The sequence below is a fragment of the Equus przewalskii genome, chromosome 31, assembly GCF_037783145.1.
Source record: "Equus przewalskii isolate Varuska chromosome 31, EquPr2, whole genome shotgun sequence".
NCBI lineage: Eukaryota > Metazoa > Chordata > Mammalia > Perissodactyla > Equidae > Equus > Equus przewalskii.
Window position 1 is genome coordinate 5714015 of NC_091861.1, and position 16916 is coordinate 5730930.

At 37.3% G+C, this 16916-nt stretch overlaps 1 protein-coding gene across 8 annotated transcripts in view; it reads right to left on the reverse strand.

The window, feature by feature from the left end:
* SMYD3 (SET and MYND domain containing 3) overlaps positions 1–16916 on the reverse strand; it is a 682473-nt gene that overhangs the window by 476190 nt on the left and 189367 nt on the right. For all 8 annotated transcript variants that reach the window (XM_070602604.1, XM_070602603.1, XM_070602608.1 and 5 more), the window contains one exon: positions 15531–15667. In XM_070602604.1, coding sequence (XP_070458705.1) covers positions 15531–15667 — 137 coding nt within the window. The remainder of the gene's footprint in view (positions 1–15530; positions 15668–16916) is intronic.

Here is a 16916-nt window from a genome sequence, read left to right on the forward strand (position 1 = left end):
TCAGAATGACATAAAAGGACTAGGAGGAAAGATTTCCAAAATGCCTGGATGTGAGACGCTGCCATTCATCTTTGGCAGCCGTTCAGTACGACGGACTAGAGCTTTTTAGCTATCACCTTGGTGATAAACAGGCCAAGTCATGATACCCGCACCTGAGTGGAGGGATAAAATAATAGAAGTGCCTACTCTTATTTTTTCTTTCTCCAATTATATTTTATATTTTCCCATTGCTGTCATAAAAGAACATGGCTAAAGGACTTAAAAAAGACTTCCTAGAAAAAGGGGCATTTGAAGTGAATCTGAAGAATGAAAAGGAATTTGAAAGGAAGAATGGAAGGAACTGTCTATGCAAAGGCTGGAATCAGGAAAAGAATCTTGGCTGTTAGGGGAAATGACATATAGCAAGGCTTTAGAGTCCTTTGAATCCTACTCAACCAGTGTTGATAACTACTGATAAATATGTGAATGATCACACTTACTGAGCCATTATATTATTTCGTAAGTGAAAACATGAAGTTATTATCAGAATAAGTTCTAAATGCCAAAGTCATCCAAATCTAAACATTCCTTGTAATGTGGAAAATACCCTTCTACTCCAATAAACTAAAACATTTTTAACTAGAGAGCATAATGCCTTACTTCTACAAAATGCAAGGACTTTGCAAGCTTCTCTGTGCTGACTTTGAGCAGGTAAGAAGTGAGAAAGATCATCCAGACCACACTGACGTCAGGAAAAGATTTTCAACACAAAAAAATTATCTTTGTAGCAATCATCATTGCTCCAAAGAAAGGCTAGAAGCCTGCCTGACAATCATGAGCAAACACATGGGTATCTTCCGGGAATGGATTTCCCAAATCTGATCACATCCTTCTAATTATCTAATTATCAAACCCAGCAGTGTTGACATAGCAGGGGCCCACTCAACTACTGCTGCTGAGGATTATTCAAAGCTAAACTGTCTCTGTTGAGTGAAGATGACTCATAGGGAGAAGTCCACTACCTTAGGAGCCCAAGGAACACGATGATTTCCACCTCCCTGCTTACACTCTTTCACACACTCACAGCAGCCATCACCAGGCCTTGCCGACTTGTCACTGCCTTTAAGGACCTCTCCTGTGTGTTCTCCTATATGTGGGCAGCTTTACAGACTGGCTCAAAAATACCTGAGCGTGTCACAAATAATTCCCTGCCCAGAGAATGTACTTGCCCTGCCTACGTTTACTTGCTACTGTCATAGCAACAGTGCTTCAGATATCACCGAGCTTTGGTAGTGTGACGAAACACATCAACAAGGCACTAACGTGAAGGCGTAAAAGCAGAGTGCAGGTGACAATGCAACCGTGTAAAGGAGTCAAAGCATCCAGTGATTGAATCCCTGCAACTTCCTGTTCACCGTGCAAGGTGCTAGGAAAACGGTTCCACCCCTCAGGTTACTGACAGTCTATGCGAGCAGTCACCCAGTTCCAGGGAAGTAGCATGAGATGAGGCCTGCAGAGGCCTCAAATGCCAGACGTTAGAACCTTGAGTTTATACAGTAGGCAGGAGGGAATCAGCAGACGTTTTTAAGCTGGGGATCAGGTTTTTACAAAAATGTCTCTCTAGTGGCAGTCTCTAAAAATGGGTTGAGATCCAGGGAAAGAGTGAGAGGCAGAGAGATTAGTTAGGGCCCCTTAAGCAAGATAAAAAGGCCTGAATGACGTCAGCGGCAAAAAGTCTAAGGAGAGAAGGACAATGTTAAGAGATCCTTTCAAAAGCAGCACGAGCAGGGCATGTCGAAGGAAGGAGAGAGAGAGGGAAGCAGCAGAAGCAGCCCCGAGGTCTCTGGCACGGCTGACCCAGGAGACTGAGATGCCGAGAGAAAAGACAGAAGAGCTGGAGCAGCAGCTCGTCCTGCTGAGGAAGAGAGAGAGGTTTAAGTATGTTCATGATGAATCTGAAGTCAAAACCCACTGTGCCAAGCCAAGATTTTTATTAATCCGTAGAAAGTATGGGATTGGAGCTCAGAAGAAAGGGCCAGGCTGGAGATGAAGCTTTGGGTGTTGTTGGCACACAGGCAGGCAAGTCAAGGCGGGGCAGGGGAGTACTGCCATTCAACAGGTAAAAAGAGAACCAGCAAAGGATGACTTTTTAAAAAATGGTGAGAGAGGCAGAAGGAGAACCAGGGGCAGGTCACGCCACAGAAGCCAATTAAAAGATTCTAGAGGTTGGACAGTCCAGAGGATCTGCATGCTTGAGGCTTAAGTGGGTACTGCCCTGTGGAATGCCGGAACAGGAAAACAAGACGCCGGAGCCACCTACTATTACGAAAGACTTATGAGGCACCAAAACAACATACTTTACCAACTTCTGCTCTAAACCTGAAACCCCAAGGGCCGCTGAAAGGCTGTGAAGGATGAAACACGCCCCAGGACACCAACCAGCAAGTCACATGAACCTCCTCAGATGCTGATTTGTCTCTGCCATTTCAACAAAATGTGTGGGGAAGGATGGTAGGAAAGAAAGTGCTGTAAAGGGTATTTTCAATCCTGATCCTAATTCAGCTGATGTTTATGAAACAGCTCTGTGTAAACAATACTTTGATAAATTTTTCCTAAAAGCTTCAAAACTAAAACTCAGTGTTAATTAAAACCTGAACAGGGCCCACAGTTGTCAAGTATGGTCATACGTAGTTACAATGTTTTTTTTTTTTTTAATTCGACAGGTATTTGTTTAAAAATAATATTTCTAAATCATTTGCCTATACCATTCATGTCAGGTACAAATTTTATGCTCAAATAAATACCCCTAAAAGAGAAAGGTGCCAATACGGCCAAAGAGGATTTTCTTCTTCATTGCATATATATTCCTTTGCATTATAAAATGTTTTAATCTGTAAATGCAAATATTTACAGAATCATAAGAACAAAACATATCCAATAATGGCTTGAAAACTAACACAGACCCAAGCTGAAGGCTCCTGAATAATTAATGTTTTAATATTCAGTACTTCAAGGTTGTGGAATCCAGATTTCAAAACCTAGCTTAACTTTATGTAAATTCCATGTTAATCATCTTTATTTTCACATAGAGTTGTGGCAGCATCAGTTCAGAAACATTTGATATGAAAAACCCACCTTCCTCCCACCCACCCTACCAGTACTTATTTACCTTTGAATATATGAGGGAGAAAGGTATGTAAGACATGATGCATCACCTGTATGAAAATAGCAGGAATCCTAATTAAATAATTTAAAGCTTGCCTATAGTAATACTTTAGTATTAGTGATAGAAATCTTATCAAATATTCTCATTTCTCCTACTCGGTATTTTGCTCCTAAGGCTTATAATTGTTCATAATGAGAGCTCTAACACAGAACTAACATAATACAGAATGCAGGATGGTAGATGGGGAAAACCCAAAAGCAAGAGAGCTAAGTTAAAAGCTCTGGCTCCTTTATTTAAAAGCAGTGTGACCTTAAGCATTTCCTCATCTGCAAAAGGAATAACAACAATAATAACTCAGAGGGCTGTTGTAGGGGATAAATGCGATTATATTGCTTAAAGTACTATGTAAAGTAAAAAAAGTCAAAATAAAAAATAAGATTGGGGTTACTGCAGCTCTGGGAAACTTGCAATGAATCTCTCAATTGTCTCCTGTCCTACTGCTGTAAGACAAAGACCAGTGTCTAATATCCATTGGCTTCCTGGTTGAGTCTGCGACAAAAAATGAGGAATACAAGACACATCCACATACTGTCAGGTATACAATACAGCAGTTCTGTTGATAACTGTGTTATCTGAAGGAAGGGTATCCAGCTGGTTTGGAAAGCCACAAGCATTCAAACACAGCCATATAGAATCCCTTTTTTTTTTTTTTGAGGAAGATTGGCCCTGAGCTAACATCTGCTGCCAATCTTCCTCTTTTTGCTGAGGAAGACTGGCCCTGAGCTAACATGCGTGCCCATCTTCCTCTACTTTATATGTAGGACGCCTAGCACAGCATGGCTTGCCAAGCAGTGCCACGTCCGCACCCGGGATCTGAACCGGCAGACCCCAGGCCACCAAAGCAGAATGTGTAAACTTAACCACTGTGCCACTGGGCCGGCCCCTAGAATCTCTGAGACTGAAACTCATCATTATAGAGACAATCTAATCTAGTTTCAAATGCTGTGAAAGCAATCCCATGGTGTAACTTATTTTTAATTTTCCAGCTGTATACAGATAACCTTCAATGTAAGGAATAGAGGGGCATGGGGGAAAAGGCAAGATGTTGGTCAAAGGGTACATCCACCTATTTTGGACATCTATTGGGCATCGTGGTGATCATAGCTAATAACACTGTATTATATACTTGAAAGTTGCTAAGGGAATAGATCTTAAATGTCCTCACCACCAAAAAGAAATGGTAATTATGTGAGGTGATGAAGGTGTTAGCTAACCCTACAGTCAGAGATCATTTTACCATATATCAGTGTATCAAAGCAACAGATTGTATACCTTAAAGTTACACAATGTTACATGTCAATTACATCTCAAAGCTGGAAAAAAGATACTGCTGAAAAGTTGTTTGTAATGTTACATTCTGTCGTGTCTATCACATTTTTGCTTCTACTCAGAAGCTAGTTCTTGAGCACTTGGGCATCAACTAGCAGAAAGGGCACTGGACTGAGCTCATAAGACCTAAATTTTAGCATTCGTCCTGTCACTAGGTGACTACTTAACCTAACCTTCTCTGAGCCACAACTGATGCATCATGGGAAAGAGGAAAAGGAGAAGGAGTGGGGAGGCTATGAAACTGGATAGTTTCTGTGATCTTCTCAGCCCTAAAATTGTATGGTTCTACTACGCTTAAGAAAGGAATCAGGTAACATGACTCCTGTTGTCACAAACTTTATAATCTAAGTGGGAACACAGTAATAAAGACATGTAACTAATACAAATAGAGAATATTCACAGTTGCCAAATGGTTGGCTTAAAAAAAAAACAGCACTGATTTTACAACAGGGAAAGATCGATCCTAGCCTGGGGTCGGGGGGACGGGGGTGATTTCACCAGATTTAAACTGAAACTTTAAGCATAAGCAGGACTTAGATAGAGAGTATGGGGAAAGATACACTGTATCCTTCCATGATGCACCATGAATACCACAAAGTGAAAGAGCACTTTATATATCATTTAGCCCTACCTCATACCCACAGAGATAATGCCTCCTAACTCGTGATTCTAATCCTGAATGAAACTGTTCCAGGGACAGGAAGCCCCAATCTGCGCCAGGGCAGCTTGGTATGTCATTGGATCCTCTAACGATGAAACTCTTTCAGATACTGAGCCAAAGTCAGCTTGCCTCAAATGACAGGGCTTTCCATCCTTCCTTCCTCACACTTTATAAATGAACACTTACCTGAACAAGTCTCTTTAAACATGTGACACTAGGTACTGAAAATAAAAATTTTAATGATAATTAGCCCTTGCAGACAGTAGTGAGGCTATTTTCTCTCTTAATCAGGATACATTTTTTTATCTGGCTTAGAGAAGTTATCCCCAAATTCACCAGCTTCCCTTTATAATATACCAAGACACCTTATTTTCCACATCAAATAGAAATATCTAATTTCTTCCACCAAATTATCACTGTTTCTGCCTGTTATAAAATTTAACCAAGGAGTTTATCAAAATTTTTCATTAGTATTGAAATTGAACCCCTAAAACATATTTTTTTTTCTCCTGAGAGGTCCTTCTCATTTATAACAGAAATAGTCAAACTACAATATAAAGCATGAGGGAAATATCCACAATCTAAGAAAAATATCTGAAGAATCAAACAAAAACTTTCTAAACCTGAGTTATAAGCCAAAAATAATTCTACTAGAAAACTGTATCTTTACATTTCACATCAAGGCAAAATAACAAAATATAACACCTGTAGTTAAAAAAACAAAAACAAAAAACTAAGAATGATAATTTAAGTACTATATGACATTAATTAAGTACACTTTTTTTTTCTATTTAACAATTTTATTTCTTCCCAGCCTTTAGTGAAATACTACATCTCATACACTATATTACTGAATTAAAACATTTTTTAAGTTATTGAATTAAATTTTCTTGAAGTAAAAAAAGTAATAAACTCAAATAATAACTCTATACATACTGTGCTGACAAATGTGACTGGCAATGTAAAACTGTAGAACTAATGGCTTGTTAGAAGGGAGTAAACAAAATATTTCCTATCCTTCTTATTTTACTCAGAGAATTTTCTGATAGCATATTCTATTCCCTACTGTGCACAAAAAAAATCTTCTGACTTACAAAGAATAACTTAAGGGTTGGCAAACAATGGCCTAGGGCCAAATCTGACCCACCACCTGTTTTTGTGAAGCCTGCAAGCTAAGAATGTTTTCTTACATTTTAAATAGTTGGGGAAAAATAAAAAAAGAACTATTTGGGGATAAGTGAAAATTATATGAAAACCAATGTTCCGTGTCCATAAACAAAGTTTTATTGGAACACAGCCATGCCTGTTCACTTATGTATTATCCATAGAAGCCTTCAGTCATGATGGCAGAGTTAAGGAGTTGTCACAGAGACCATAAGCCCCCTTTCATCATGCACTGCAAACCGTCATGACACAGTAATAATTCACTTTTGCCTCCTGGCCTACAAAGCCTAAAATATTTACTACGTAGGTTTCTACAGAAAAGATTTGCTGAACTCTGGAATGACTAATATAATGATTTATCATTTCCCAAAAAATTTATGATAATGGCGGCCTCGGTGATTCTGAGCTATCAACTAACTTACTGGACGTCTTGAATTTTACCATGATAAAGACTTCCTTTTACCTAATTTTATATATTTACAGTAATAATTTCTAAATATATTTAACAAAGTGTACTCCATAAAACAGAAAAGGGACAGTTCTCCTGCATTCTCTCATTCAGCCAACAATTAAACACCTAATGCATATGAAAATCGCCAGGGATTCAAAATCAAGAAAACACAATCCCTGCTCTAAGACAGTCACACTCCAGGAGGGAGGGGCAGCACTCCAGGAGGGAGTGGCAGGACTCTAGTAGAGATTTTTGCCAGTAAATAGAAGGCCAAAGCAATGAAACTAACCTCTCCCGATTTCACAATGACATACTGAAACCTAAAAAATACTACTTCTACCTATCAGTGACAAGTAATAAACTCAAATAGTTAAGGAAACGAGTTGTGGCAAATACATTTATCCATCAATAGTTTTAATCAAAGCATTAGCCCTACATAAGTAATTAACATTGACCAACACAGGTATAAATAAAAATGCTGATTAAGAATTTACTAATTATGCTTCCCAACTTCAGAAGTTAGCTGGCATCTGGTCTTTAACTATGATAAACATACACCAACTCATCATAGGTTATTTACACATAAATGAAGAGAAATATTAACTGAATGGATAAAAATGAAGAATATGATAAATATCATCATTAAAAACAAATGATTTGTTTTGTTTTGAAAGCTCAAGTGTCCTACAAATATCACTTTACTTGGAAGAACATTTCTGAAAATAATTGTGGCTTGAATCTACTCAGAGTATGAATCTATTGTAATAAAGAAAAAAAATATAAATCATAAATGCAGCAGCATTTCATACTTAGCTGCATGCAGATCCTGGCGTTCTAAGTGTCTTGTCTGTTTGCTCTACTTAAAACCAAAAGAGAGGTATAATCCCAATAACTAAGTCTTCTAGCAGCTGTTCTGAGCAGGCAAGAGAGATGTCTCATCTAGCAGCTACCTCCAAATGTATAGATTCACGCACCCTGGTGATTGGAGGTTAGCAATCCTGGTGTGTCTGCTCGCTTTTAGTGTTAAATATTTAATGGCATATTTTTCCTTAATGGAACCCAGGCACATCTGATCAGTCACTGGGATCATTTAGTAATGCAGTCAAAGTTATCATACTGCCATTTCACACCAACTTTGTAATTAGATAATTCATCACTTTATTAATTCAAAAGATTGCTTTCTCACTACTTTATTGCGTGCTACAGTCGTAAAACCCAACTGCACTGATCAACAAAAAAGCTCTAAAATTTCGTGCTATACGAACTTGAAACCCTCAAGTGGCAAACACACACACATTCCTGACCTTTCATAACCACAGAGGTAATATTTGTCCCACAGATTAGCCTACCAGCAACACTGTCGTAATAAAGCACCAGCATTACCAGAATGAGAGGGTTAATGGAACCGAAAATTTAAGATTAAAACCTGAATATATCATGAATAACTTCATTCTTGCTTTTTATGGAGGTACACCATTCTTCAGCGAATAAAAAGGACCCCAAAAAAAGGCTATTTAGTCATTTTTCCTCCATGTTGATTTATACACTTTACTAAAATTATGAGCTTACAGCAGAAGATCACATAGATTATTTATTAACACTAAGTCTTAACAGCACACACCATCCAAAGGCAAGTACGTAATCTTGAATATTAATATCACTATTGTTTTCTTCTGTCTTATTTCTAACACAACCGAATCAAAAATATTAAATTACTACTTCTTTTCATATTATGAATTAGCAAGATTCTTGTTTTAACCCATTCTCCAATAAAAAAGAATTCTTCCCCAGTTAAAAAGAATTTACTCAGAATGAAACTGAATGTAAAATTCAACTATCATAGCACAAAAAATGCCTCCTAAAATCCTCACTTTCAAATCTATACAACCACAGTGTATATTGTAAAACCAGCTAATAACATTAAAAATCAGAGTTTGGAAAGGCAAGCTCTGGAGGTCACATATGTGCCCTAAAGAATAAAAATGACATGCTACCAGGAGAATTATTATTTTGTTTGAAAGAAAAAGAGGGGGAACATTTTCTCAAGCAGACTGGCATTTCCAATCAAAAAATTCTGTGGCAGCTGTACAATACTATAAAGTTAAAATGTACTTCGCAGGGCACCAAAAACACTAACAATGACATGTTTTGTGGTCAAGAAGGTGCCTTTTATTCTTGTTGCTTCCAATTAAACGTCTGTTTTTGAAACAGCTTATGCAACTAGTCCATTTTCTATTTATTGTTCAGATTTTATCACATTCTAATCAGTCTGTCAAATGCATGTTTAGAAAAGGAAGTTTTAAGTCCAGAAAAACCAATTAAGTATATTCTTCCAGAACTCTGTACAATAACCTCTAAAAAATCTATTCTATGCATAGAAAAGAAGCTCAAAACCAGGTCTGTTGACCTTAAGTTCAGGCTATTAAGAACAATAATTATCAATGTAAGCTTCAAGGGACAGAATAGAGAAATACTATATATTTCATGTCATTTCTGTGAATTATAACATGACAACTCAAGAACTCTTAGAATTTAATTTCTTCCTTTTAAGATGCATGTGTGAGAAACATTTCATTCATCATAGGAAGCTTACTTTTACATTTCCTATGTGAAATCCCAAGGAACTATTCTGAAATCAGGGAGTTGTTAGGAACACAGGAAATAGTAAATGATTTCTATGGGCTGAAATGGCTATGGGCTGAACTCAAGCCAGTTACTAGGGGAAAGGTACTATGTCCTCTTTGCAAAATTTCTTCTCAATCAGATAGGTAATTCTCAGGATCTCAAGAGACAAGCATCACTGGGCCCAACTGTGAGCAGACACCTGAGACTCTGATTACAATCAGCCGCAGGCAGATTGCACTCCTGGCTCTGTGACAGCACAGGGAAGCATAAAACCCAGACGTTTTATAGTTGAACAAAGAAAGCTGGGAGGTGGGGGCAGCAGTACTAGAAATTAATATTGTGTGTCAGACTCTCTAAGTACTTTAGAGTTAGTCCTCACTTTGTGAAGCAGATATTATTATTATTATTATTCCCATTTACAGATGAGGAAACTGAGGTTGAGAGAATTTCATTTACTTGCCTGAGAAAGCGACTAAACCATCATATTATTCAGCTTCCCATTTAAATGTGTCCTCTAACTGTAATTTTCTCACCTTTGAAAGTTTTATTTAGTATTATGTGTATATACATTTTCTACATTTGTGGCAAATGTTTAGAACTCCATCAGTAGACTGAACCACAGCAGCTGTCGTGTCAAGATAATCCATTTTGAAACCTAAACAGAAATCTTGCTTGAAAATAGAAGTGGAAATTTAAAAAGTAGGGGGTAGGAAGGAGGAGGGGCTTGTCGAGATGGAGACATACTGAAAAACAGCCAGCAGAGATGAATTTGGCCTCCCTTTTTGTGAACATATAAATAATCACATCTCCTGTGTTCTAACAAATATCTCCAGCACATCTGCCACTCTTTGGCCACCTTCGCTATTGGCAGTGGCAACCACCACTTTCCTCACATCCTATGCTTTATTTCCATTCAGTTCATCCCAAGTAACATACAATCTAAGTTATAAAAAAATAAATAAATAAACTGCTACGCAAATAAAGCTTCAAGCAAATCACGCCAGCCTTTCCATCCAACCAGATCTGCACTCTGCAGCGCCCCTCTGTAGAAATTCTGGAGGTACCATGACCCTCACTAATTTTCTATTAACATCTAATGCAAAAAAGATTTTTAAGCATCAAGCTTTTATTCAAACTCTTATTGTAATCACTAAATATAACTGAAACATGTATTCCACAGGTAACAACTGCTTTTTCAACTCTTCGCCAGAGGAGGTCAATACATTGTTCTCAGCTCAGGGTGTTAGGGGAGTCAGCATCCCCTCACTCCCCACCAGCATTTCTAGACCATTGTCTGTAACTGTTTCCAACACTATCCTCTCTTCTGAAATTCATGCCATTAATTTCTGCTTCCTATGTAAAGTTCTCCTTGATACCCTCCCTCTAGAAAAGTTTCTGCTTCCTACATCTCATGCTACTTAATTTTTACAGCCAGGCAAAAAATTCACAAATGGACAGAATATATTTATGCTTCAAACTCCTACAATCTAAACTTCAATTGCCAATTACTATTCGTGTGTGTGAGTGTGTGTGTGTGTTTATGTGGGAGTAGGGACTGGCAGACTAATCCTGGCGCTAAGAAAGTGGAGAAAAAGAGGAACACTTGGAAATATGAATGAAAAAACAACTACATACCATGTCTTCTCAGACAAGGGAAACAAAAGAAAAAATAAACAAGCGAGAGTTCATCAGACTAAAGAGCTTCTGCAAGGCAAAAGAAACTAGGATCAAAACCAAAAGACAACCTAACAATTGGGAGAAAATTTTTGCAAATCATATATCCGATAAGAGGTTAATCTCCATAATATATAAGGAACTCACACAACTGAACAACAAAAAGACAAATAGCCCGATCAAAACATGGGCAGAGGAGATGAACAGACATTTTTTCCAAACAAGATATACAGATGGTCAATAAACACGTGAAAAGATGTTCAACATCACTAATCATCAGGGAAATGCAAACCAAAACTACACTAAGATACCACCTTATGCCTGTTAAAATGGCTATAATCACTAAGACTAAAAATAACAAATGTTGGAGAGGGTATGGAGAGAAGGGAACCCTCATCCACTGCTGGTGGGAAGGTAAACTGGTGCAGCCACTATGGAAGACAGTAGGGAGATTCCTCAAAATCCAAAAATAGAACTACCATATGACCCAGCTATCCCATTACTGGGTATCTACCCAAACAACTTGAAATCAACAATCCAAAGTAACATATGCACTGCTGTGTTCGTCGCAGCACTATTCACAATAGCCAAGACATGGAAGCAACCCATCTGCCCATCAACTGATGATTGGATAAAGAAGATGCGAGACATACATATATATATATATATATATATATATATATATATATATATACACACACACACACACACACACACACACACAATGGAATATTATTAAACCAGAAAAAAAGACAAATTCATCCCATTTCCAACAACATGGAAAGACCTGGAGGGAATTATGCTTAGTGAAATAAGCCAGACTGAGTAAGACAAATATCAGATGATTTCACTCACATGTGGAACATAAACTAGCACATGGACAAAGAAAAAGAGTTCAGTGGTTACCAGGGGAAGAGGGGTGGGGAGTGGGCACAGGGGGTGAAGGGGAGCACCTACGTGGTGACAGACAGCAATAATGTACAACTGAAATTTCACAATGATGTAAACTATTATGAACTAAAATAAAAAATTTAAAAGGAATAAAACACTACATAATAATGTCTTTGGAGTAACAGGAGAGAACATTTCCCAAGTAAAGCCAAGTCTTAAGCAGCAGAAGCACAATCTGCGCTGAAAATCTCATCCAACGAAGAGACACACAGTTTTTCAACAGAAAACTCCAGAGTGTTCAAATATAAACCGCCAGCTTTCGAGGAGCTGATGTGGTCTTCTATTAGAAAAAGCCATCAGCTCGGCAGGGGAAGAAACATGCTCTCAGGATTAAGAACCTTCTCATCCTCCACTGACCCCTTTCCTTTCCAGGCAAGTGCAAGTTTGATAAATATATGCACATCCCCTAGTAAAACTTTCGACCTGCTGCAGTTTGCTTTGGTAGATAATTTTCAGATTTAGAATTAGTCACATATTTCTATAACCTTGGATCAAGAGAGCTTTGCACATAGTAGATCTAAAAGAACCCCAAGTCTGCTTAACACGTGAATTCACTAATGAACACCTCTCAGGAGGCCAAGAGCCTTGATAAGAAAAGACTAATTCTAAGGAGTGTTTGGAAATCCAAATAAAAGAAAAGAACATCTGTGTGAAATCTAAGTATCAAAAATATCAGATATAAAACAAGCTTGAAAATTAGTGAAACAAGGTGATGGAAACATGAGGGTTCATTATACTCGTCTCTCTACTTTTGTGTATGTTTGAAAAAGTCCATAATCAAAAAGTCGAAAAAATTAAGATACAAAAAAAATTAAGAAAAGCTCTCAGAATTTCGTATGCCTTCAATAACAATGAGATGAGCTAAAACGTGGCTTAACGTGTCTAATACCTGCATAGAACCTGAATGAATATAAACGACCGGGACTAAAAGCAAAACATAAAACAAGGTGTTCTTTATTGAGGCCAGGTAAAGCCAGCCTTCTTCAAAGCATAAAATCAGAAGTTAGTTCATTAGGTTGAGAAAGCAGGTCAACATGGAGCTACTCCTGACAATTTGTACATATAGAAGCAGTAACGGCCGGCAAGACACTCTGCAGTGTCTTTGCTGGCCAGAACTACTCTTTGCTTAATTCTAGGCCAGTAAGACAGGGAGAGGGGCAGTAGCTAGGGATAAAATTCTCTGCCCAGTGTTCTCTACCCACTTCCAAAGCATTTGTCATGATCTGCATCATCACATGCTTCCAATGTTATAAGCTCAGTGGCTCATCCTGAGGTTTGCAGGACATCAATTAACTTAATTTAAGACTATTCTACTCTTCAAAAAAAGGAGGAGAAGGAGAGTGATCTCTTTTAAGAAGAAATTCATAAGCAGAAAAGTAACCACAATTTATAAAATATTAACAAAACTTTTTACAAAGAAGTACAGGGGCCATAGGTTAATGTCGCTTTCCTCTGATTATTAACCTACATTTTAAGGCAGAAACCACACATCTGAGTCCAAATCTCCCAAAAATCTCAAAGATGTACATGTTATACTTTTGTAGCAATAACAAACACAAGTACATGGGGAGAAGAATAGCATATTATTAAAAATTTATCTGCTTAGGGGCCAGCCTGGTGGCGCAGCAGTTAAGTTCGCACGTTCCACTTCTCGATGGCCCAGGGTTGGCTGGTTCAGATCCTGGGTGTGCACATGGCACCGCTTGGTAAAAGCCATGCTGTGGTAGGTGTCCCACACGTAAAATAGAGGAAGATGGGCATGGATGTTAGCTCAGGGCCAGTCTTCCTCAGCAAAAAGAGGAAGACTGGCAGTAGTTAGCTCAGGGCTAATCTTCCTCAAAGGAAGAAAAAAATTTATCTCCTTAATCATAAGAACAGAATTTTACCCATATACAATATGAAGAGAATTTCATTGTAAGATACATGAGATTAAAATTATTTTAAAAGGAACAAGAGAAATAACACATAAGACAGTAACTCACATGTTACATGGAGCAATGGAAAATATTTTCAAATATTTTTCATGAATTCTAATAACACTAATAATTACCACTTGAACATTTTCCAATAACAGGAAACATTAGGAATGAAGTTACAGTCATCATGAGGTGTATTTTTATCTTTCACTTGGTGTCACTTTGTATGTTTAACATCACAAGAGCCAGTGTGCACTGCACACACAGTACTCCTATAGGTTACAAAACTCAGAAGCATATGAAATATACATATGAGATCCTTCTCAGATGCATTATAAATAACCATTCTATTTTTAAATCAATTTTAAATTATAGAGAAACCAGAATTTACTACTAAGATAATATTATCAGAAAATCATAAAAACATACCCTAAATAATAAAAATACATTTGGGAAAAACAAGAATAAATCTGTAGCAATCACATTTAAATTCTTAGAAAATAGGCAGAATACAAAACCTTAAAAATATTCATGGGATAAACATGTCATTAGATGTGCACTTACCAATTGTATAAAATAAATAGCAAAACCACCCTCAAATGTAAAACACAACTTTTTATTAAAATGTGATCAATATTTAAACAAACCCAAACACAATATGAGAAAGCAAGGACAGTAAACACACAGCAGTAACAGAGAGCATATCTGATCCTTTGTCCCCATCCCAGGGTAGATATCAAGAATCAATCAGTGCATTCCTTCTCCATGGGCCCAAATACCCTCAAAATCATTTCTAAAAAGAGCACTTCAGGTAGCCACTATCAAGAGACTACAACGAAAACTTAAATTAACCTATTTTCTATCCCTAATCAAGGATTTTAGTAACCTGAAACATTCAAACAGATTTTTAGGCAATTATTTGTTTTTGCTGAGCAAGATTAGCCCTGAGTTAACATCTGTGCCACTTCCTCCACTTTATTCCACAGCATGGCTGATGAATGGTATAGGTCTGTGCCTGGGATCCAAAACCACAAACCCGGGCCACTGAAGCAAAGTGCGCCAAACTTAACCACTATGCCACAGGGCTGGTCCCTTAGGCAAATATTTTTAAATCAGAAATGGTTATGTTTTCATATTATTTAGAATTCACTTAATCAAGAAAAAGGTTCCAATAAATTTTCCACTTCAAAAACAGGCTCTGTTGCTCAAACAACCACCACAAAACTAAGAGAATACAATGGCAAACTTAAATCCATTAGTAAGAAGAAATGGTAGATGTTACTTTCTTTTGAGAAAAAAAAGCACACTCTTTCTTTTAAGAGTATGCTTTGAGAGCTGACAATGAATATGGTAGGGTCATTAATAACAATACTGATAAAACAAAAAAAGTAATACCCTTTTCAATACAAGCAATACATTCTCTCATTCTCTACTCATGAAAGTAGGGGAGTGATATAAGGCATGAAAGGTCCTGGATTTTCATGGAACCACAACAAAATAAAGAGTAAAAGGTTGATTTATGGCATTAGCAAAGATACCAAAGTTAACACTTACTTTTGCAAAGGCTTCAAAAACGTCAAAGGAAGGTGGCAGCTGAGAAGCATCCTGTATTTCTTCTCTCATGAAATGTTGAAATGTCATTGCAAGTTGCCTAAGGCCCTCTTTCTTATCTTCAGTCAGTTTGTTAATATCTTTTTAAAAGAGAAAATAAATAGCACAATCACACAGTGAATTTTTAATGGATAATTCTCAGGTGTTCAATGGTAGCTGCTAACCCAGATGTTTCCTGCTCTAGATTCTATTCTGACAGAGAGCATACAAATCATGACACATACGTTATCAGTTAAATTTTGACAAACTTCATATACAATATAAGATCAGACACCTATCAAAACAAAATAAATATACAGATGAAAAAGAATTATAACCAAAATCAGTAAAGATGTGTGTTACCAGATTATCTACATCATCCTGTACATATGCTCAAATCATCATAAATTCTTATTTAGTCAGTGAATTTAAGCAGACTTTTCTGTGACGCAATTTACAACTAGGTCATGACTAACTGATAAATGGCATCATCTCAAAGGCAAAAAACAGAAATCAAGAACTAAAAAGTTCAACCAAAGTTCAAATACGCAGAATCCGTCATAAGAAAGTAGAGTCATGCGTTGCTTAATGATGGCCCCACATTCTGAGAAATGTGTTGTTAGGCGATTTCGTTATTGTACAAACATCATAGAGTGCACTTACACAAACCTAGATGGTATAGCTTACTATACACCTAGACTATATGATACCAATCTTACGGGCCCACCAACTTATATGCGGTCCATCATCGACGGAAATGTCATTATGCAGCACATGGCTATACATTGAAAAGAAATATGGATCAACCAAAGAAATGTCAACCTCAAGACATTTCCAGGTTGACTAACCAAGATATGGTGCTGCTTCAGCCCAAACAGGAGAAGGTTTCAAAGCCAATATCACTCCTTTAAAAACTCACTTTAATTTATACCACAAAAGGGTGTTAAGGCTAAGAGTACACAATTCAATTAATGTTTGAGAGCACTTCATTTAAGGCAGCATGTATGACACAGCCACTAAGCAGGGCCAATGGTAATAGTAAAACACACTACAAGAGATATTAATTACCTAGCAGCAATATAAGAAGAAAAAATGACTAATTAGTCCTCTATTAAAACTTGAAAAGATACATCAAGTTGAGCTATAGCGTAACTCTGTTGCTCATATCAGGTCTACATATTGTCTTTAAATTACCTGTTCAACAGAACAATTAACCAACGATTTCCTAAATAATAATTAACTTTGGCACTTAGGATTCCATAACCATAAATCTGTAGCAGCTCATCTTCTTATTTGTCACCATCCAGAAACATTAAACTGTGTAAGAAATTTGCTCTGTAAGCTCTGGTG